At 59.4% G+C, this 23153-nt stretch overlaps 1 protein-coding gene across 2 annotated transcripts in view; it reads left to right on the plus strand.

Moving 5' to 3' along the window:
• Positions 1-4994: 4994 nt before the first annotated feature.
• PDE9A (phosphodiesterase 9A) overlaps positions 4995-23153 on the plus strand; it is a 100447-nt gene continuing 82288 nt past the window's right edge. For both annotated transcript variants that reach the window (XM_047797297.1, XM_047797306.1), the window contains exon 1: positions 4995-5117. In XM_047797297.1, the coding sequence (XP_047653253.1) occupies positions 5049-5117 (69 nt within the window). In that variant the 5' untranslated portion in view covers positions 4995-5048. The remainder of the gene's footprint in view (positions 5118-23153) is intronic.

Consider the following 23153-nt stretch of genomic DNA (forward strand, 5'->3'; position numbering starts at 1 on the left):
CAAGCAGCTGGGTTCAGGAATGGACGGCGGGGTGTAAGCGCCTCTGCTGGGTCATGGTCACAGCAATGCCGTGAGTCCCCACGGCCTCTCTCCATGCGGCATAATCCCTGCCCTTGATCGTCCTTTCAGCAAATGGGCCCCAATTTAATTAGCCGGTCCCAGTCTTTGGAAATTCAGGTCACATCTTTATTTCTTTTTTAACTCTTCTATTATAAACGGCACCTCCTTTCTAAGCCAACAAGAAACCCAACAGAAGTGGTCGTGTTTTGATGACTTAAACGTGTAAAGCCACAGTATGAAGGTATCGTGAGTGAAGCTGAAAGATAAGGCAGTGACTGGTATAAATTATTAGCAAAATACACAATAGTCAGAGGGTTCCTATCCGTTGTATATAAGGAGCCAGGAGACATCAATTACGGAGAGGGAGTCCTGTGGTGGCTCAGCGGGTTAAGAACCCAACTAGTACCCAGGAGGAGTCGGGTTTGATCCCTGGCCTCGCTCAGAGGGCCTCTCTCAAAGCGTTGCCATGCACTTTGGTGTAGGTCAAAGATAAGGCTTGGATTCGGCATGGCTGTGGCTGTGGCGTAGGCCAGCCGCTATAGCTCTAATTTGACCTGGGAACTTCCATATGCCACTGGTACGGCCCTAAAAAGCAAAAAAAAAAAAAAAAAAAGAAGAAGAAGAAGAAGAAGAAAGAAATCCATAGTGGAGAAAAGCTCACCGCCCAGCACATAGACCATCAGATCACTAGGTCAAGAGCAGGTGCTTGTGCGTCTCCGAGTTGCCCCTGGACGACCATTAGGAAGCGGGGGGGGGGGCACCCACAGACCTGGATGGGACTGTGCCTCTTCTACTGCGTCGTTTGAAATGTTTACAATGAGTAATAATCGTGTAATGACCAAAACCGTAAAAAGAAGTAAGTCGACGTGTGTATAAATCAAATATTGTACCACTGAACTGACGCTGCCTTTGCACGAAAGTGCAGAGCAGGCAGACCAAAGGGCACACGCTTTCCCTCACTCTCGGCACCTCCTGCCAGACGGGTTCCCAGGGGGAGAGAGCTGTTTACAGGGCGTTCCGTTCACTCCATATGCACCGAGCGGCTGATGCCTCCAAGAGGCCCGTGGTGAAGCTTCCAGAATGCAAAGCACCTTATCTCTGACCGGTTCCTTCACTTTCGCCCTCTCCCACGGTTTCTCCAGATCACGTGCTCCCATCCCCTTAACAAGGCCTGCCCCCTGCCTGGTATGCAACAGGTGCGCATGCATTTGGCTTATGCAACAAATTCAGTTTGGCTCCCCGGCCCTGCCTGCCCCTGCCAGTTCAGAAGAGCTGGCATGGAAGCCCCTGGCTTATTTTCAGAACAGTCATTAAAAATGCTAGTTAGACCCACGTGAGAATAGGCAGAGGATGCCCTCGGGGCTGCAGCAGCAGCAGCCTGCTGACCCACGTCCCCTGCCCCCCAAGGCCGGGTGCCTGGCCATTCTGGGCAGGCGTTTCCCTCCTCCCCCGGCAGGGGTGCCCTCTGGATTTTCCCCACTGCTCTGAACCTCCTCCCCTGTCCCTGCGTCCTGGTTGGAGGTGCCCATTCCAGGTGGGGGCGGGGGCAGGGACAGGGGCAGACCCTCTTCTTCCTCCTGACTGTGGCCGCGCTCCTCTTGCCAGAGATGAAGAGCTGGTGTGGGCCCCAGCCACCAGGGCCCAGTTCTTCAGGCCGATTTGAAATGACGCTTTGATGAGGGTCTCTGGCAATTAAAGGGTGAGGTCTGTACACAGTGATGAGCCTGTGTGCAGGCGGGTCAATACTGGAAGAAGCTGGGGGCAGATACTGGTCCACGCTGGGGGCAGGGGTGGGGTTGGGTGGAGGCAGGACCCCCCCCTGCCCAGGGGTGGGTTTGTACCTTTGCCTCTGTAGCATCCCTGTGAGATTCGGGCAGGATCTCCGACTCTGATGCCCCAGAGAGTTGGGAACTCCCCTCCCTGTAACTCCCCTCGGACTCTGAACCCCGTGGCCAAGTCCCCACAAGCCCCACGGGCCTCCTGCCCCGCCGGGCCCCTCATCCTGGCCCCCAGGCCACCTGGCAGAGGCTGGCGGTTTCTTTGGGTTTTATCTTGATTCTGGGAACTTACACGGGCTGCAATGCTGGTGGCCAAGCCAGAATCAGGAAGGCAGGTCAAGGACGCCAGGGAGCCCCTGGGCTGACATGGCACGGACAGAAGGGAGGGCTGGCTCCTGCGACCTTACCAGGGGCTGTCCTGGCTGAAGGAGAGTGAATTTAGGCAGAGCCTAAGGGGAGCAAAAGGCAGAAATCATAGCACAGTCAGCAAGGCGCCTCAGGGAAAGACCCAAACTGTCTCCAAACCAGGGGATGCCGAATCCAACCACTTCTTGCCCAAACCACTGTCATTCTTTGCAAAGATGATGGGGGCTGCCCTCCTGGTCTCCCTGCTGCCCCCGCCATCAGCGCATCCTCACTCAGCAGCAGCTGAGCCTCAAGGGACCCTTCCCTTCTCTGCCCAACCTCCTGGGTGACTCCATCCTAAAGAGCAGGACCACGTCATGCTACCGCCCACACGGGGGTCTGCCACCCCTCACCTCTCGTCCCACACCCCCTTGCAGGCCCCCTGCTGCCACCTGCTACATTCCTTTCGGGGGGAGGCTGCTCCGGCCCCTGCTCCCTCTCTTTCCTGTGTGCTCAGGCCCAGCTACCCTCTCAGTGTCAGCTCTGCACGTTCCCTTCGCCTCCTGACTTTTCTCCTTTGCTCTAATTATTATCCAACATGCTCATGTTGCATTTCCTGACACCATCTCATCTGCTTCCCACTAAAATGCCAGCTCCTTCCGGAGCGCTGGGAGTTCTGCTCCTTCTCCACGGACGGCCCAGGGCCTAGAAGAGCAGTGACACACAGCAAGGACAGCACAGGGGAAGGGAGGGAGGAAGGAACCGGGGCTCCTGCAGGCGGGGCAAAGGCAGGTTCTGCTGGCTCAGGGATGAGGGATGGGACAGCAGCCTGGTCGATCCAATACTCATGGGGTGATCATTAATCCGGAGGCAGAACCAGCCAGGCGGAAGGAAGGAGCCCCCCGCCACTGTGGTGCCCGACACGGAGCCTCAGCCTCCAGCTGGCAGGAGCATGGCCCTGGAAGGAGACGGTCTGAGAGGACCAGGTCAAATGACAACACAACATAGAAAATAACTGGGTACCAAGCTGATGAGCCATCAGCCGGGCAGTGAGCTGTCCATGCCCAGCAGCGCAATAGCTCCGCAGATCAGTCACTGGATGAGCCCAGAGAACAACAGACCCTTCCACGACAAGATTGAACTCTAATAACAGGGCTCCCTCCAATTTTCTGGGGCCACATTGTCACAAGTGTGAGTCAAGGGCCCACTCCAACCCCCTGGTGGGGCTGACCCTCCACCTCAAAGGCTTCCTGGTGCCTCCTCTCCACCCCAGCCACATGTCAAACAAATCTCGTGATGCCCCGGCTCTGATGTGGCCCCTTCACTGTGTTGGAGGCAGGGACCGAATCAGCATCCGTCTTTGAGAGCCATCCCCCACCCCCACCCCCACCCAGAGCAGTGGGACATGAAGCCACACACGCTGGGCTGTTCAAAGGCTGAGGAAACTTCTTCCCCCAAAGGTGACGACCCCACCCTCCCCGGGGCTCCAGCCCGGCCAACGCCCCAGGGGACCAGGAAGAGTCTGGAGAGCCAGCGACTGTCCACCAGGTGGAGGCCAGATGGCCAGTGAAGGAAAAGCAAAGGCCATCAGCCGTGGCCATGGTCCGCCTAGCCTGGGAAAGGCCGGCAGGGAAGAGGGGGGTTGGATGCCCAGACACTCTCTCAGGAAGCAAATCCCAGACATTCAACAGATGGAAAGCAGTGGCTTGGAATTCTCTTCCAACGAAACAGTAAGTGCATTCTCTGGCTGCTTCCGACACTCGACACTCGCTTCCAAAAGCAACAGGCACCGGGAGCCATTCCGCGTCCCCAGGCCTCCCCACAACTCATTCCCACTCCCGCAAAGGCAGCTCCCCTGGGATGTGCAGGTCTGGGGCTGCCTGAAATCCCTCCTTTTTTTCCCACACTCCCTGCAGCGATTAACAAGGAGGGTGGCGACCAGAACAGTGCTGAAACCAGCAAAGAGCTGATGGCCGGGTAATCCTCACTCTGGCTACATCGAGGACGGAAATAAAATTGCCATTTCAGCTCCGGTGCAGCTGGAAGAGGCTGTCACTCCCGAGGATGTACAGAAAACTTAGGGGAAGGATGGACAAGAAGCAACTTTTCCCATCTCCTGTTGAAACTAAATGAGGGCGGCAGTCACAGCGAGCAACGGAACCCAGGGGAACTCTCCCAGTGTTAAGTGGTGCTTAAGTCTAGGTAGTGACCGCAAAAGCCTTAGGGCCCCATGCCACACGGGTGCTTGCTGATGATCGCGTATCCACCCGCCTGCAGTAAGGCATCCCATGGGGAGGGGACCAGCCCAGCGGCCCAGCGGGCACTACGGGAATCTGGTGACAGGGGGAGGCAACCAGCTCAAAGGCCAGAGGGGGGCGCTATGGGAATCTGGGCACAGGGGATGCGACCAGCTCGAAGGCCAGAGGGGGGCGCTCTGGGAATCTGGGCACAGGGGGAGGTGACCCGCTCGAAGGGCAGAGGGGGGGCGCTCTGGGACTCCGGGCACAGGGGGGATGTCTTGACCAGCCCAGCGGCCAGAAGGGGTCACTCGCCCTGAACGACTCTCCAGGGGCACCGGGACTCAGGCTGCCTGCTTGGCCGCGTCCCCCAGGGAATCCGAGGGACGAGGAGGGTGTACCGTGACGCGGGAGCGGAGAAGGGCGGGGCGGCAGGGGCGGGGCGGCGGCGGCGGAGGGCCGAGGCGCGGGAAGAGGAGGAGGGCGGCGCCGGGGCGGAGCCGAGCTCTGGTTGGCTGGTCCCCGCCGCCCGCCCGCCGCCCGCCCCCTCCTCCCACTGCCCGCCCTCCCCGCGGCGCTGGCGTCGAGAAAGTACAGTAAAAAGTCCAAGTGCAGCGCTGGGCGCAAGATGGGAACCGGCTCCTCCAGCTACCGGCCCAAGGCCATCTATTTGGACATCGATGGACGCATTCAGAAGGTACCCACCCCGTCCAGCCTCCCCAGCCCGGCCGCGGGCGTCCTCCCGGCGCGCCCCCTGCGGTGCGAGCCCGCCGCGGGCCCCTCCCCAGGTGACAGCGCTGGGGTCGCGGAAGCGGTGGGGGCCGGCCAGGAGGCGCCAGCGGGGGTGGGGGACCGCGGTCCGCGCGTCCGCGGGGACAGGCTGCGGCCTCCGACAACTTGGGCGGGGGACGGGGTGGTCTGCCGGGCAGGTGTCCTCACGCGCGGCCCGGTGGAAAGGGGCGACTGCAAGGGGGTGTTTTTTCCGTTTCATGGGCTGAGCTTTCTTTGTAACAAATCTGATTTTGGCTGAGTTCCTACGTTCAGAAGCTGGTCATGAAGCCTTTTATTTCCGGCGGAACGACCCTGCAGCACTCACCCCTCAGGAGCCGGTGGGCAGCCCTGGGGGGTGCCGAGCTCGAAGCCCCCAAAGGAACCGGGCACTGCTTCCTGGCCGGAGCAGGTGGGGGTGTCAGTAGAGGCAGGCGCGGCAGGGACTCCTCATTCCCCCCTTCAGTTCCCCATCCCAGCAGGTGGTCAGCTCCCACCAGAGAGGGGGACCCTGGCCGCTCTACCTCCTGGGCAGGCAGAGAGATTAGGCGACCCTCTGGACCAGCTCTGCATTCAGAGCATCCCCTGCTTCTGATTGGCAGAGAGGGACAATAAGACAGCCTCCCTGGAGGGGGCATCGCCTAAGCTTCCCTAAGGCCCTGGGGGAGGGGATGCCACAGAGAGGAAATCGCTCTCAAACCTCAGCTGGACATTTTGGGAAAGCCCTGAGGCCGCTGAGGCTCACCTTGCTCTTCTCAAGGAGCACCCAGAGCCAGGAAGCCAGAGGGAGATGCCCCAGCCAGGCACGGGGTAGGCTCCCAGGCTTGGGTGTCCCCCTCTGTCAGCCGAGAGACTTGCCCACAAGCCCCTGTCGCCCTGTCGCCCTGTCCCCTGCTGGCTCCCATGTCCCATGAGATGAGAAGTACGAGCACCCCTCCCCCCACCATAGCCTGCCTCACTGCAACCAGGTACCTGGGAACAGGTGGCATCAGCACAGGGCAGGTGGTCACCTGCTGCTGGACCCCCACCCCCACCCCCCGATGCCAGGACCCCTGACCTCCAGGCCACCTGGGACCTCACAGGAGTGAATGGAACGGCCTCCCCCAGGGGGAGAAGGGGCCTGCGCTGAATACTTCCCCGCTCCAGCACGGACACACACACACAAATGTGCACACACATGGGCATGCACGTGCATCCACACACGGCGTGCACATGGAAGTGCGTGTACACACACACCCCGCATGTAAACATGCACACACGCATGACACACATGCACACACAGAAACAGGCAGACGCACACACGTGCACACACTTTCCACCCTGGCAGAGGAGGAGTGCAAAGGCCAGCCTTTTTTATCTTTTGAAGGAGGTGAGACGAGATGCTGTCACCCTCACAAGTGACAGTTCCTTCCCCAGAACTTCCCAAAGGCTTCCGGGAGAAATTCTGCAGGAAGTGGGTGAACAGTGGAAGAGGTTCCGGGGTGGGGGGTGAGCGCTGAGCAGCGGGCTGGACTGTCATCGTGCACAGAGGGGGTTGGTGGCTGAGGCACCGGCGGTTTGGGTGACCTTCAGGAAAGCAGCCTTGCAGGCGGCCGGGGCAGAACAGGCACCTGCACGCGGGAGGGCGGGGCGCCGTGGCCCCTGGGAGGGGCCAGGTCTGAGGTTAGCGCAGGCTCCTCTGCTCTCCGGCTGAACACCTAACCCTCGGCTCCTCTGAGCTGGCCTCCCGGTCAGTAAAGTGGGACAAAAGCACTGCTGTATAGACGCGGTGAAGGAGGCCGGGTAGACGGAATGCCTGGAACCCTCTGGAACGTGGCGGGCGCAGTGCTCGCTCTCTGTTCCGTCCGTGTCCTGTAAGTGATACAAACGGGAGGAGGCAGACCATGGTCCTCGGGCCTCTGCCACCTCTGCACAGGCTGTCACTGCTTCTTGACCTTGCTCTGCGCCTTCTGCCTTCGCTGCCGATGGTGTCGGGGGCGCCTGGCCGCCAGACCCTGAGCCCTGGGGGAGAGCCGCATCCTTTGGGGTTTGCAGCATGTGCTGGAAAGTCAGCGCCCCGCGCTCCCCTCACAATCGACACCCAGCCGCCCTGTCTGGACTTTAAATCCTAGGCTGAGAGCTCCTCCAGCAAAGCTTGCAATGGCTGTGGTTTCTTTTCTTGCTTTTGTTAAATGTTATCTTATTTTTATTAGAGTGTAATTGATTTACAGCGTTGTGTCAATTTCTGCTGTACAGCAAAGTGACCCAGTCATACGTAGATATAGATTCTTTTTCTTGTACTGTCGTCCATCGTGGTCCATCCCAGGATACTGGACAGAGGTCCCTGTGCTGTACAGCAGGACCTCATTGCTTATCCATCCTAAATGCCAGAGTTTGCATCTACCCCCCCCAAACTCCCCATCCATCCTCCTTCCTTCCCCCTCCCCCTTGGCAACCGCAAGTCTATCTTTGCTTTCTTTGCTTTTTCTTTTTTTTTTCTTAAGTCTATCTTTTCTTAAAGTCCCAGGCACTGGGTTAATTCTGAAGCTCCCCGCCTGCGTTCGTGTTCTGTCTCGCTTTTACCCAGCCCATCTCCTTCCCGGGCAGGGTCCCGGGTGCAAACCCACGTGGGGTGGAGGCAGGTGCTGCCGTTGGGGCTTGTGTTGTCCTGTCCTGTCCCCGCCCCCTACCCCCTGCCCCTTGGCTCCTGTGGTTCCCCCCCGCTCCCCAGGGTCCCCACTCCTGGGCCTTCCAGCCAAGAGGGTTGCAGTGGGGAAGCCGGTGATACCGTTCAAACAGTGGCTTCCATGGATGCTTTCTGCTCCCGCAGAGCTTGGGGCGGAAGAGCTAGAGTTGCCCGAAGGGGCCGACAGCCAGCGTCCCTGTCTGAGGACTGACCCGCAGGGATAATAATGTCGTCAGCATTTCTGGTTCAAAGAGAGACTGTGTCGGCCCCGGGCGCCTGGCTCCCTGCCTTCTCGGTGTGAAGGAGACCGAGCGCACGCGGTCGCATCACCCGCCCCGGTGTCCAGTGGGGGCAGCCCCGGGGACCTGGGCTCCCGGGATCCCCTCGAGGGTGCACCTTGTATCCGTGGCCTTTGCTTCAGAGGCCGTGTGGACGAGGCCCCGGGGGCAGGCATGGCTTATCTTCCAGGCTCTGGTCCTTCCCGGGTCAGCACAGAAGGAGGATCCTGGGAGACCCAGGGGCCTCCCCTGGCACCTCCACGGCTCGGGGTCGTCCCCTGACCTCTCTCCAACCCAGAGGTCTCCACGGTCCCTCGGGGGGGCTGGGGGTGCTGTGTGGTAGGAATCAAGGGCAGGACACATCGCAAAGCCAGCTGTCCAGTTTACTGAGTAGCTGCGTGTGCTGAGAGCTGGGACCTTCGTGCGTCGTGATGCTCCGTGAGCTGTGGCCCCCCTGCCTCCCCCTTCCCCGAGAGGGACGAGTGGTATCCGCCGCTGTCGCCGGGTGCCTTGTGATGGGAAGGGCACAGCAGGCCCCGCGGATGGGGAGAGGCAGTGGCGCCGGCCCCGCTCAGGGCCCGATGGAGAGGTTTTCTTCCTCAGGGAAGGTGGGTGTCATGGGGACGAGACTGTGGCCTCAGGAGGACTCAGGCCTGGGACTGTGGAATGGCTGGGGCTGGGGCCTCACGAAGCCAGCAGCACCTCCGCACACCTGTCCCCGTCACCTGCTCCTGTCCTTGCCGGGGTCACAGGTGGGACCTGGCTCAAATGCAAACGCACGCACACATGCGCGTACACGCGCACACACACACACACACACACACACACAGCCCGGGTGAGGGGGGCGGGAGTGGGAGCCGGGTCCCTTGCTCTGAGGACTCCTCTCTCGGAGCCGAGGTGTCCTTTCCTCGCCTGAGGGTTTGCTGCCACACCTTCTGAGCTCAGAACTGCTCCTCTGCCACCAGAGAGAGGTGGGCTCCGCTGGACTGTGTGGGGCGTGAACGGACGATGCCCTTGGCAGCAGGGAGCTGGAGGGGCTCCTGCCTGGTGGCCCGTCCAGCTGAGGGTTTTCTCACCTTCTAAACAAGGCAGAACGAGGCCTTTGTGGAACCCCTGGTCTGGCCTTGACCTTGGGCTTGGTGAGAAGCCTCGTCCGGGCAGGACTGGCCAGCCTGGAGTGAGTAAGTTCCGTGAAAAGGGACCACCTCTGACGGTGTCCCTGCGGGACAGCCCTGGTCACGGCCTCTGCTGGGTCCACTCTTGGCCACTCTGAGCTGTGGCGTCTTAGTCTCTGCCCGGCTCTGCAGCGGGAACTCAGGGCTTAGTAGGCAATCAGCCACTTGATTTCTGCCAGGTCGTGTCTACTCTCAGATATGCAACAAATAAGACAAATCCAAAAGGAGGGGCGTTGGAAAGCTCTCAACACAGCACAGATGTTTCCCTTGTCTGACCCTTCCCAAGGGCTCACTGCGGTCGGGCTCCGTGACACTCCCCCCCCCCCCGCCCCCGCTGGACCCCAGCCCCCACGTCCAGTCTTCTCTCCATGCTGACACCTTCTCCAGGCCTGGCCCTGCTGTGACTGGGACCCCAGGGGGATTCTGCCCCGCAGGAGGTGGGGCTCGTCCCCGCCCCGCCCCCCGGAGGTTCCCACCTGCATCAGGCCCGCCCTCTGCCCCACCTTCGTGCCCACCTTCTGCCCACGCCCACGCCAGCCTTTCAGCCACTGCTCTTCCCAAGGCATCCCCTCCTGGGTTCGCTGAAGGTGCCCCCGTCCCAGGCTTGTCCAGTGTGGTCAGCGTGGCGGGGCCTCTTGTCCCCCCCAGCTCATGGAATGTCTGTCCTGCCACCTGGCGAAGCCCGCGGATGCCCACGCTTGGCTCAGCACCTCTGTCTTCAGCCCACTGGAAGGGTCTTTGCGCATTTGTCCAGGGCTGCTGTCCACTCTCTGCAGTACTGCCGGCTGGATGTCCGTTCCCCCCTTGGCCACATCATCATTCCCAGCAAAGTCTTTTTTTTTTGGGGGGGGGGGACTTTTTATGATTTTTTCCATTATAGTTGATTTCCAGTGTTCTGTCAATTTCTGTTGTGCAGCAAAGTGACCCAGTCATACGTATATACACATATTCTTTTTCTCACATTATCCTCCATCCTGTTCCATCACAAGTGACTAGATGCAGTTTCCTGTGCTTAGCAGGATCTCATTGCTCATCCACTCCAAATGCATCTATTAACCCCAAACTCCCAGTTCCCGTCCCCCAACCCCTTGGCAACCACAGGTCTATTCTCCAAGTCCATCATTTTCTTTTCTGTGGAAAGGTTCTCCTTTGCCGTATATTAGATTCCAGATAGAAGTGATGTCACCTGGTGTTTGCCTTTCTCTTTCTGACTTCGTTCACTTAGTACGAGAGTCTCCAGTCCAGCAAAGAATTTCATCTTCCTTTAAATCTGCATAACGTGAGGTCTTTACAAGACTATTGAAACGGTAACATAAGCTTACTGCAGCCGCGGGAAGTTGGAAAAGGAGGTCACTGCACCCCCTTTTGGGGCGTCCAGTGTGCGTGGAGGCGGGGCTGGTGGCACTGGGGAGGAGGCCGGGCCCCTGACCTGAATGCTCCCTGCCTCCAGCTGGGCCAGAGCCAGGCTGCGAAAAATGGATAAGTGTCCCAGTGTTCAATCTCTTTTTCCACAAGTGGATCAGCCATTCCAGCAGATCAGCCTGCCTGCCTGAGATGCCCTGGCAGGTGCCTCCAAATAAGACATCTTGGAAGCATGGTTTCTCCAGATTCTAGCCTAAGGTCACCACTGGCCTCCCTCCTGCTTGCCGCTTGCCGTGGTCGGAAGGCCTCTTAAAACAGATACTTCCAACATCTAGAGGCCCCGGCTGGAGGCCCGAACCCCGCTGATGTCTTCAGAGTAGGTGGATGACGACACGGAGACCTCTCGGGCTGAGTGCCGAGGGGAGCTGCTCCCGGCAGCCGTGTGGGCGAGCTGAGACCGTGGCACTGGGCCCCGGGTCCTTTCTTCTCGGGGGGACACACAGATAGCACTAAGTGACACACAGAGCCCAGGTGGAGGCTCAGTGAGCACGTTTTGCCCCCCGACCCTCCCTCCACCCTGCACCTGTCCCCTTGGAGACGCTGGTAGAAGCCATGGCAGTGCCTTGGTGTCCCTGGTGTCTTATCTCTGTGAGCCCACCATGACTCCGAACTAACAACCACAAAGAGGCGGCAGTGCCAAGGCCCCAAGCCCTGGGCCACTGCCCTGGAAGCCCCTTCTCCGACCAGGCAGAGGTGATGCCTCTGGGTGGCTGGGCCACCTCAGGCCCTGAGCAAGGGAGCCAGTGGTGTCACCTGAGCCCTGGTGGGCAGAGGGGCTGCCTGGCCTCCGAAACATGCAGAACACGGCTCTGGGCCTCAGGGAAGGAAAGCAGGGGCTGGCTGCCCCCTTGGATGCCCAGGGAACCGACATGCCAATGAGAGCTGGCAGGGAAGCAGCCAGGATGTGGCACCCTGTGCCAGCAGCGGGCAGTGGGGCTGGGTGGACAGGTTGCTGTGGGTTACCGCAGGCTGGGTCCCCACGCCCCTGTCTTAGGTTTGCCATCTCTCCCACCACATCAGCACAAGCTGAACCACCTCTATATTCCATCACCTGCTCCGTCCTCCCCGCTCCCTGCTCTGTGGCAGAGGCCACACTCCTGGGGACTGGGCAGTCTTTGCAGGAAGGGCTAAGAAGGTGCCCAGAGGTCACGGAGGGACCTCAGGTATCCACCAGGTGGACAAGACAGCAGCATCCCGGTCCCCCCCTTGCTCCTCCCCCACCAGACAGGAGGGAGGGAGAGCCCCCCGCCCCCGCCTCTCGCAGAGACTCAGGCTCCAGGCTGGGGGGTGGCTCGGGGGCCCAGCTCCAAAGGAGTTGAGGTGCAGCCCCGGCCTTTTGCTCGGCACCCTTTCCTCCTGCTTTTGTGGTTAAGTGACTGTGTTCCCAAAGCCTCTGAATCTTTTTGAGACAAATCTAAGGGCGCGTCTCCTGAAGATCTAGCCGCCGGAGGAGGAGCAGTGCACGCCTCTCTCCTTAGGCGCTCATTTCCAGCCGTGTGAGGGTCACCGGACAGGGGCGCTCAGCTGCCTTGAAGATGCCTCCAAACGTTGGCCATCTCAAAAAAATACCCTCTAGAGTCGGTGATATGCCTTGCTTCCCCCCCCCCCCGCCCCGGCCCGCCTGTCCCCTCCCCACACCTCTGCCAGAGCCACAACCTCTCCATTCCCAAAGCACCTCTGAAAATTCCGTCTAGACACAGTTAAAGACGAGCCAGAACGTTCTGTTCAGTTGGCTTTAGATTCCCTGCCTAGCATGTGTTTAATTTTTACAAACCGTAGTGAAATACACGTAACATTCTGCCGTCTTCACCGCATTCAAGGGCGCAGCGCAGGGGCATACACGCTCACACCAGCAGCCGTCTCCAGGACTGTCTCCAACTGGGTCCTCACTGAGCACCCACGCCCCAGCCCTGGGACCCGCACCCGTCTCTCTGCGTTTGCCGGCTGCAGGTGGAATCATGCCATGTTTGTCACCTGTGCCTGCCTTAGTCCACCGAGCGCCCGGCCCTTGAGGTTCTTCCACATCGTGGCAGGTGCCACGGTGCCCTTGCTCGTGAAGGCCAAGGCAGATGGCATGGTGTGTGGAGACGGCATTCTGCTTATGCCTGAGGTGGTTGGGGAGCTGCCTGCTTAGCATGCGGAAGTCCCCCGGCGCCAGGGATCGAACACACGCCACTGTGGTGACCCCACCGGATCCTTAACCCACGGAGCAACCAGGGAACGCCTCGTTTCCACTCTCATCTCCTCAGTTTGCAAAGTGCAGGTCACCGCAGTGGTGGATTATTGTGCCTTCTGGAAAACTCTGCGTTCCCTAAAGCCCTCCCCCGTTTCCCCGTCCTGACGGTGTTCGCCTCGGGCGGTTGCGTGCGCTGTGGTCTGTGCAGGGTGCTGTATCGCAGGCAGGGAGACGTCACCCGTTCCGGGAGACAGATGCGCTTCAGATTCAGTTCGCTCAGCTCGCTTGCTGGCTCCGTGACCTCAGGGGCGAGAGCACCGATTTGGGGGCCGGTCTCTGCCTCTGAACCAGGTGTGGGGGGCAGGTTCCTTACATGCCTCTGGGTCTCCATCCGTGAAGTGGGGTGAAGCGAGCGTCCACCCCGCAGGGTGGCAATGATCAAAGTCCAGAACGTGTGTCCTGTGCTGGACGAGGGTGGCGCATGCTGAGGGCTCCCTGAGGTCGTGTTATCCTCATGAGTTTAGCATTTCTCCGGGTCATGGATTCGAGGCCGCTGGATCTCTGCATCTGGTTGGGGGAGGCTTACCAAGACCCTGACCTTGTGCATCCTGCCGTCGTTTGGGCACAAGGCCGTGTGTCCAGGCACGCGCTGCAGCAAGAAGGGCCAGGGCAGCCCCGAGGGGGTGTCCAGCTCCGTGATCCCCGGCGACTGCATTCCCCGGCTCAGCCTTCGCCCATCCTCTTCCCCATCCTTCCTCCGCAGGAAAGACCACAAATGCCTTTCATTTCTCCTCCGGCTGGTCCAGAGGTGCAGCTCTCTGGGGATGCAGTGAGGAGGCAGGAAGGGGAGGGGAGGAGACGTGACCCCTCAGTGCAGCTCCTGGCTCCGAGGAACTGGGACGAGCAGCCCCGGTGACAAGGGACAGCCTGCGTGCCAGCACGCTCTCCAGCTGCATTAGGGTTTCCAGGCTGCTGCTTCATTTATTTTGCTGGAAGAGGTGGCAGCCGTGCCCACAAGCATGTAATAAGAATTTTATAGGCCAGCTAAACCCAAACGAGCTGTGCCTGGAGAGTGGATGGTCGGTCACTGTCCCCTGCAGCCCTGGGAACACCCTGCTGTCTCTGTCGCCTGGCTGTTGGCTGTGTTCCTCCCAGGCCCTCAGCACCCCAGCCTCATGTGTGGCCTGGGAGAGCTGCTCGGCCTTGGGGGGGTGGGGTCAAGGGACAGGGGAGCTTTGGGGCAACAAAGTCATTGCCCAGCTGTGGGGTGGGAGTTAGTGGGACTCATCACAGCAGAACCCTCCTGGGTGTAGCCAGACAGAAGCTGCCACAGGGATGCAGCCACTGCCCTGAAAGCCCCGCTGCCCAGCTGCCAGCTCTGGGTGACCAGGGCATCGTCCGGGGCGGGGGGGGTCTGGCATTCCCGAGACCAGGCGCAGGTGGCATCGATTCATTCCATAAGCAGAACAGTTAGCCCCGCGATTCAGGCTGCCTTTATTCTCACAGCTTCTGCCTTGGTTTTTTTTTTTTCCCCCTTTCTGTTTTTACTTGTATTGCCTTACAAATAACAGACAAAGAGGCGGTGCGTTTGACATTATCGTCTAGAGATCTGCCATAATCGCCACCTGCAGTTTACGCTTGCAAGAACGGCCAACCTGGAGCCTGGCTGCTGTTACGTAAAGGCTGACTATCAGCAGAAGCAGCCGGGCGTGGAGCCCCGTCTGCTGCGCGCACCATTTCCAAAGCGCTTTGGGGAGCAGCCCCCAAAATGCTTTCGCTCGGGGTTGGGTTATATAAGCTTCCCATGAGGGAAAGTTCAGATGCGGGCAGTGCTTAAAGGTTGAACACTAATGGTCGTACATACTCCGAAGCCTCTCAAAGAAGCTTCTTATGTAAAAGCCTCAAGTGTCTTACTGTCACTATTAATAACAGGAAATCCAAAGCTTAGAATAAACACGAGAAGCGCTGAAACAGAGATGGCTTAACATGTCCCCCTGGAGCCGCAGGATGCGCAGCCATGGTCTAGCACGTATTGGAGACCCGTCTGCATATGATGTTTTGAAGGCTGAGCTCCAAAGGGCAGAGATGGGAGGCGGCATCTGTGCCCTCCTGGCAGAGACCACCCAGGATATTCCAGGGATGAGGGTCCGGAGAGACACCTCCTGAGGCAAAGTTAAACAGGGGGAAGGTGTCGGAGCCGTGAATTTCTTCCAAGAGTATTTCTTGAAGCAGTGCCAGGTGGCACCAGGCAGAAAAGCTGGCTGAGATGGGCCATAGCCTCGGGGAGCTGAGAGCCCAGGTGCAGGTGACGCCTGGTGATGGAGGAGCAGTGCAGCCCTGAGGGAGACGAGGTGGGTGGGCAGAGGGCGACGGCGGCCCTTCTCAGAGTCAGGCTCGGCTGCCTGCTGATGCCTGGGTACTAAGCCCTCAGCATCACGCCCGATTCTAAGAACGGAGGCAGGAGTGTGTGGGCTACGTGCACAGTGGGCTCCGCTGGTGTTCCAAACTAGAGACACAGGGAGACCTCCTTCCACCCACCCCCCCACTCCCTGCACCCCCACATTTCACCCGGAACGTGACAGCGCCAAGCCCCTCACCCTACTTTTTCCGTCTTGCCTTGTGATGGCATCTCCCTTCCCAGGCCTTCCCCGAAAGCCTCTCTAGGGACGGGGGACTCTGGGTCTCCTGGGTGTTGGTGTTGGAGCAGCGAGGGGCCGAGGGCTGGGGGCCAGGCCCCCTCTGGTCTGGGTTTCAGACTCAGTCTCCATCCCCGTCGTGAAGCCTCCAGCTCCCCCATCCGCTCAGAAGCGCCAGGCTGGGCTTCTGGAAGAAAGAGCCAGGGGTTTAGCGGCTTTCTGCCAACTGCTGTGAGCCCCAGGCTTCACACTAAAAATAGGGAGCCCGAGAGGAATTGCTTGGTTCGGCGCAGAGGCTGCACGGGCAGCTCTGCCCCCACCGGCTGCGCGACACAGACGACGTGGGACGGTGCCCGTCTCAGCCTGGCCCAGGAGACACTGTGCCCGGCTGATGTCATGCTGGGGGCAGGCACCCCCACAAGTCCAGCAGCGTCAAGGAGACACCCTGATCTCTGGGCACACACTTGGAGCAGCAGCCACAGAGGAGGCCCGAGGGCTTTTTCTCTGGGCAGTGGACGCTGGCCTTTGCGGCAGGTGTGGGGCCGACTTGAACCCCCTCGAGGCCGCGGTCGCCCACACTCAGAGACATTTCTGGCAGGAAAGCTGTGCTTGATTTGTCTAATGGAATCTCAAGTACTGGAAGGCAGAGGAGGAGCAGGAAGCAGTGGGAGGAGGAAGGCGGCTCCCGGCCGAGATGGAGGTGCCTTGGCTCCCCGAGCCTCAGGCCAGCTCAGCTCACTCGCCACTGTCCCCCTGGTGCCCTGCGACGGCCTCAGGGTCCTCTGACACCACCTGTCACCTCATGCTGCCCTCTCTCCTGTGGGTCCCCGCTGTTCGGGGTTGAACTGTGTTCCCTCCAAACGTGTGACCACATCCTGAGCCCGTACCTGTGGATGGGACTGTGTTTGGCAGTCGGGTCTTTGTCGATATAATCAAGGCGAGATGGTGCCGCCCTGCTTGAGAAGGGGCTTTTATCCCGTGTGACTGTCCTCCAAGCAGAAGGAAAGTTGCAGGTACAGAGAACAGAGGCAGAGTGAGCCCTGAAAGCCAAGGCCAAGCCCGAGAGATGAACCCACCAGCCAAGGCGCGCCGGGGGGTCGCTGGCAGCCACCAGAAGCTGCAGAAAGACAGGGAAGCCCCCCCTCCCCGAGAACCGTCAGGGGGAACCGAACCTGCAACCCCTGGTTGCAGACTCCTGGCCTCCAGAAGGGTGGGAGGATAAACCTCTGTTGTTTTAAGGTGGCTGTTTGTGGCGCCCCGTTGAGGCAGCCCCAGGAAACTCATGCAATGCCTCTTTGTAACTTAATTACCTCTCGGAGTTCCCTGGTGGCTCAGCAGGTTAAGGATCTGGCGTTGTCACTGCTGTGATGCAGCCAAAAAAAAAAAAAAAAAACCTGGAGTTCCCGTTGTGGCGCAGTGGTTAACGAATCCAACTAGGAACCATGAGGTTGCGGGTTCGGTCCCTGCCCTTGCTCAGTGGGTTAACGATCCGGCGTTGCTGTGAGCTGTGGTGTAGGTTGCAGACGCGGCTCGGATCCCGCGTTGCTGTGGCTCTGGCGTAGGCCGGTGGCTACAGCTCCGATTCGACCCCTAGCCTGGGAACCTCCATATGCCGCGGGTGCAGCCCAAGAAATAGCAACAACAACAACAACAACAACAACAAAAAACACCTAACTTAATTACCTCTTTAAAGGCTCTGTCTGCAATTGCAGCCCCTCCCACCACCAAAGCCGTGACCCTTCCTGAGAAAGGGCTGAAGGCACAGCTCCCCAGAATCCTCGCGTTCTCACTTCATTCTCGCTGGGAAGGGACGGAACCTGGTGCTTGCTCACCAGGGCGACCCAGCCCTGCAGCCTGAGCTGGAGGGAGGGACCCTTCCTGCCCTCCCCGCCTAGGTCTCACTTTCACTGGGTTTTTTCCACGTCTCGTCTTTCGCTCTTAGCATCCTCACGATCCGACGTGGAACTAGGCCATTGGGAGAACCCTCCCACGATGGTCCCCCTTGGGCCGTGGCCCCAGGCGCCCCCAGCACTGCCCTCCTGCCCCCTCCCCTCCCAGGGCACCCCGGAGCCCCGACCCCGATATGGTCACCTGGGTCCTGACACAGCTGAGCTGAGACTGAGCCGGGAGACGTGGGCAGAAGAGCAGGACGTGGCCCAGGAGGGAAGGACAAGGGTCCAGGGTCAAGGGCTGCCTCCTCTGGGACTGGAGCTCAGAAAGGAAGCAAATCGGAAGCAGAGACACCATCAGACACGTCCTCCCAGGCCTCTGGGTTGAGCTTCATCTCAGCCCATCTCTTGGTCCTTCGGCTCCTGGATTTTTGCGTTTCCAATCCCCTGCGATCCATTATTTATAACAGCGGAGCTTGGTCTCAGGTTCCAAAAACAAAAACAAAGCAACCCCGAAAGATGGCAGGGGCGGCGAGTGGATCAGCCGTGACAAAAGGCCTCCGTGCGGCCGCAGATGCAGGTGGGAAATGGGCCCTGAGCACCCACTGAGCCTCGAGGCGCCCAGAGCCTGAGCAGGCAGGTGTTTGCAGCGTCTGGGCAGCTGCATCCGCTCGTGGACATCCCCAAGCAGGACAGGAATTCCCACGACGGTGGGCTGGTCCCCTCCGGCCTCCCTGCCTCCCTGTCTCCCACAGAAGCTCTAACGGGAGGCAGGCGAGTGGATCACAGCCTGACCTGTTCCCGAGCCTTCCATGTCTCCTGTTTAACCCGTCCTCCCTGGCCCCGTCTTGCAGTTTGGCCCCAATCCTATACACACGCCATGCCTCCCGCAGCCTCAAGGACTCCCATCCCCTGCAAAAAGATCGCAGCCCTCTTAGAACAGAGGTCAAGGGTGTGTCCGTCCGTGGAGCTGCTCTAACACCTCGCCCCAAACAGCATGACCTAAAACAACAGGAATGTATCCTTTCGCCTTTCTGGAGGCCAGAAGTTCAAAATCAGTGTCACTGGGTCCGAATCAAGGGGTGGGCAGAGGCCCGCTTCCTCTGGGGGTCCTGGGGGAGAATCCATCGGCTCCTGGCCCCTTCCGGTTTCTGGAGGCTGTCCGCAGATTGTGGCTTGTGGCCGCAGCCGGCCAGCCTTCCAGGCCAGCATCTCCCGGTCTGTCTGAACCCCTTGTCACGTCACTGCCTCCCCGTGTGCGGTCAGCTCTGCCTCTGCCTCCCTGGTGCTTTCGTGACTTCCTTTCTGGCCACCTGGATGATCTCATCACAAGAGCCTCAATCCAATCAGCTGCACGGACTTTGCCCCGTCAGGTGATATGCAGAGCTTTCCGGGGCTCGGGCGAGGGGTCTGCGGCGGGGGGCTTTAGTCAGGACCACAGGGCTTGTAGCCACTGGGCTGTGAACGTGGTCCAGCCTCAGCTCGACCACAGCTCCTAACCCAGCGGGATCCCGCGGGATCTTTGGGGAGTGTGGGCGGGGCAGAGCCAGGTGGTCACACCTGCCCGTCACCACCAGCCCGACGCACCTGCTCCTCGTGGCCTCCCCACCCGTCCAGGTCAGCTCTCTTTCACAGATGTGTCACATCTGCCTTTACCTTCGTGGGTGTCGTGGACTCAGCGCCTCGCCAGCCCCCAGCTCCATGTTACAGGTGGGGTCGCAGCGCTCTCTGCTTCCCCCCCCCCCAGCCTAGCTGCGTGTGCGGATTGAACGCACTCCTGCGTGCTGGGCACCGGTGCCTCTCAAGCCCTCTCCCTTAACAGAGGTTAATCCAGGGCCTCCTGTGTGTTGGAGCCCAGAGAACGGGCGTGATGGGGAGGTGAGTGGCGGGGGGGCCGTGGTGTGCTTCTGAACAGCCTCCCGCCCGCCGCCTTGGGGCATATCCAGCGGCCCTGGCATCCGCGGACTGGGGTTCCCTCCAGCAGGGCCATGTGCTGGTTGTGGATCTTGGGCCTTAGTTTCCACCTCTGTAAGTGGGGACCGTGCGCGCCTGGCCGGCGTTTGGATGGTGTTACCACACGCTGGGTGTCTTGGTAAGTATCTGACAGAGGCTGCCGCGTGGCAGCCAAGGAAGGTCCTCCGTGAGGAGGGGAAGGGATTTGCCCATGACCCTGGAGTCTGTGAGAGGCAGAGCTGGGCATGGCACGCGGAGGCTGGCTTTGGATCTGTGCTGCGAGTGCACCTCTGTGGGGAGAAAGAAGCCCACCTGCCAGGGGAGGTGGCCATTCCAGCATCCAGGGCTCGGGGCGGAAGATGCCCCTGGGGAGCAGGTGGAGCTGGCATTGTCCCCATCTGAGGATGGGACATCTGAGGCCAGAAATGTGGGAGCCTTGCCAGGGCTCAGGGTTTATTAGAGAAGGAGCAGAGTTGGGTCCAGGAAGCCCAGCTCAGAGGCGTTTCCTCAGCCGGTTCATCACGGCCTTGCCAGCTCCTGCCCTGGCAGTGAGGCTGGTTCAGGGGCCTCTCTCTGCACCCGTCCCAAATCCACCCTCCCACACCCCCAGGGGGCATTGTACGTGTGCCCCCGCCCCTGCCCTGGGCTGCGTTGTCGATTCCTGGCGTCCATCCACACCCAGGCTGCATCCAGTAAGGGCTGCGTCTCATAAGGGCTGGGTCTCACCCTCTTGCCGACGCGTCACTGTCACTCCCGCTCATGTGCTGTGACCTCAGGAAAGTTCCTCCGCTTTCTGAACCTTCTGCAAAATAGGAAAAGCAATCCCCACCCAAGCCTTAAGGATCAAAGATAATGCGTGTTCTTCAAAAATAATCAGCAAGAAAAAGAGACCACCTCTCTCTCTAGAATGTGCTTTAACATAACCCTGGGAGTTCCCTGGTGGCCTAGCGGTTAAGGGTCTGGCATTGTCACTGCTGTGGTGCGGGTTCGACCCCTGGCCCGGGAACTTCCGAATGCTGCGGGCGTGGCCCCAAAATAAAACTCAGTCAATTAATTAAATAATCCCAATGGAAGGAGAAGCTGGGCAGCAGACAAGCAGGGCGGGTCTCGTGGTGAAGCCTACGGAAGCCGGGAGGTGGGGAGTAAACCTCTCATGCCGGACCCGGCCATCTGCTTTTTACAGATTGCAACATTTCCATTACACCAACGTTCTTTTATTTATTTTTTCAGAAAATGTATGTCATGCATCTGGCTTAGAGTAATAAATAGTTTTTGTTATGATTTTATATTCTTTTCAAATGACATGACCAGAAAAATGCCTCTTGAATTGGAAAGGGAAATAAGGCCTAATTCAGACTTGTATCTTAGCAAAGAAGCAATGATGGCCTGCCTGGTGGTGAACAGTCATCCTCTGTGTGTGCCATTGTTGTCGCATGTTCTAGAAACAAGGGGCAAGACAGCACAAATGTACAGCTAACTTATACGTAGAGGTGACTGGCAGACGGGCTGCAGAGGTACTTGGATGGATGGATGGGGAGACACATAGCCTACAATCCGTTCTTTGCTGAACGTGTATTTATTTCTTGAGTGATAATAAAAAAATCAAATGTGGGATTTGGGTCTTGCTCTCTTTTCAGCTTGTTTGCTTTATATGCTAAACATTTGTAATTCTCAGGAGCTGAAAAGGCAATCGAAATTCAGCTTTTCACTCCCCCAAAGACAGCAGAGCTGCAGAACCACCGCTGAGTTGGAGGCTGGCAGTTCCGGTGGCTGGTCTGGTGGGTTCTGACTTGTAGAGCTGGAGCACGAGAACAGGGGCCAGACGGAGACGTTCTGGTTTGCTCTGAGGGCCAAGCCCTGTAAGAGCTTCTAGAGGCTTATAGAAAAGCTTAATAGTTTATAAAGGCTATAAAAGAGGAAGCATGGTCTGATCGACAAAGGTAAAGGAATCTAGATTGGTTTATTTTCCTCTGCGTGGAACGGGAGTCTCAATCAATACTCATTCCAAATAGCAATCCGAAATATCAGTAATTTGAGAGCAAAGCAAACCGAATGCAGACACCTTTATGGGGGGGGGGGGGGGGTGACAGCGACGAAGAGGCCAAGAGACCACCTCTACATCCCATTCGGACCACCATTAAAAGCCTGACCTCGGGCCCTGCACGCATCTCTGGGCTTGGAGCCACACGGGTGGAGTCTGTATCCACCTCACGGACCCAGCCAGGCCAGGCTCTCTCTCTGTGGCTAAGAGGCCTCGTCTGGGCTGGGGATGATGACAATGCCAAGCCCGTGAGGTCCTCACAGGGACCCGGGTCACAGGGTTTAAGGCACTTGGCCCAGGTTCTGGCCCAAGCATGGGCTCAACCTCATTAGGTGGTGCTGGTGCTGGTGGTAGTGGAGGGATGATGCTGGCGCTGTGGTGACAGTGATGATGCCTGGAGGTGGTGGGGATGGTGGCGATGGTGGAGATGGAGATGGCGGTGATGGTGGAGGTGGTGGGGATGGAGGCGATGGTGGAGATGGAGATGGCGGTGATGGTGGAGGTGGTGGGGATGGAGGCGATGGTGGAGATGGAGATGGCGGTGATGGTGGAGGTGGTGGGGATGGAGGTGATGGTGGCAGTGACGGTGGTGATGGTGGAGGTGGTGGGGATGGAGGCGATGGTGGAGATGGAGATGGCGGTGATGGTGGAGGTGGTGGGGATGGAGGCGATGGTGGCAGTGACGGTGGTGATGGTGGAGGTGGTGGGGATGGTGGGGATGGAGATGGAGATGGAGGCGATGGTGGAGATGGAGATGGCGGTGATGGTGGAGGTGGTGGGGATGGAGGCGATGGTGGCAGTGACGGTGGTGATGGTGGAGGTGGTGGGATGGTGGGGATGGAGATGGAGATGGAGGCGATGGTGGAGATGGAGATGGCGGTGATGGTGGAGGTGGTGGGGATGGAGGCGATGGTGGAGATGGAGATGGCGGTGATGGTGGAGGTGGTGGGGGATGGATGGAGGTGGAGATGGGTGGCGTGTGATGGTGGAGGTGGTGGGGATGGAGCGATGGTGGAGATGGAGATGGCGGTGTGATGGTGGAGGTGGTGGGGATGGAGGCGATGGTGGCAGTGACGGTGGGATGGTGGAGGTGGTGGGGATGGAGGCGATGGTGGAGATGGAGATGGCAGGTGGTGATGGTGAGGTGGTGGGGGATGGAGGATGGTGGAGATGGAGAGGCGGTGATGGTGGAGGTGGTGGTGGGGATGGAGGCGATGGTGGCAGTGACGGTGGTGATGGTGGAGGTGATGGGGATGGAGGCGTGGTGGCAGTGACTGGTGATGGTGGAGGTGATGAGGTGGAGACAATAGTGAGGTGGAGGTGGATGTGTGGTGAGATGGCGGTGATGGTGGAGGTGGTGGCGATGGTGGAGATGGAGATGGCGGTGATGGTGGAGGTGGTGGGGATGGTGGCGATGGTGGAGATGGAGATGGTGGTGATGGTGGAGGTGTGGGGAGGAGGCGATGGTGGAGATGGAGATGGCGGTGATGGTGGGGTGGTGGGGATGGTGGCGATGGTGGAGATGGAGATGGCGGTGATGGTGGAGGTGGTGGGGATGGAGGCGATGGTGGAGATGGAGATGGCGGTGATGGTGGAGGTGGTGGGGATGGAGGTGATGGTGGCAGTGACGGTGGTGATGGTGGAGGTGGTGGGAATGGAGCGATGGTGGAGATGGAGATGGCGGTGATTGTGGAGGTGGTGGGGATGGATGATGGTGGCAGTGACGTGGT

The sequence above is a fragment of the Phacochoerus africanus genome, chromosome 1 (assembly GCF_016906955.1).
Source record: "Phacochoerus africanus isolate WHEZ1 chromosome 1, ROS_Pafr_v1, whole genome shotgun sequence".
Taxonomy (NCBI): domain Eukaryota; kingdom Metazoa; phylum Chordata; class Mammalia; order Artiodactyla; family Suidae; genus Phacochoerus; species Phacochoerus africanus.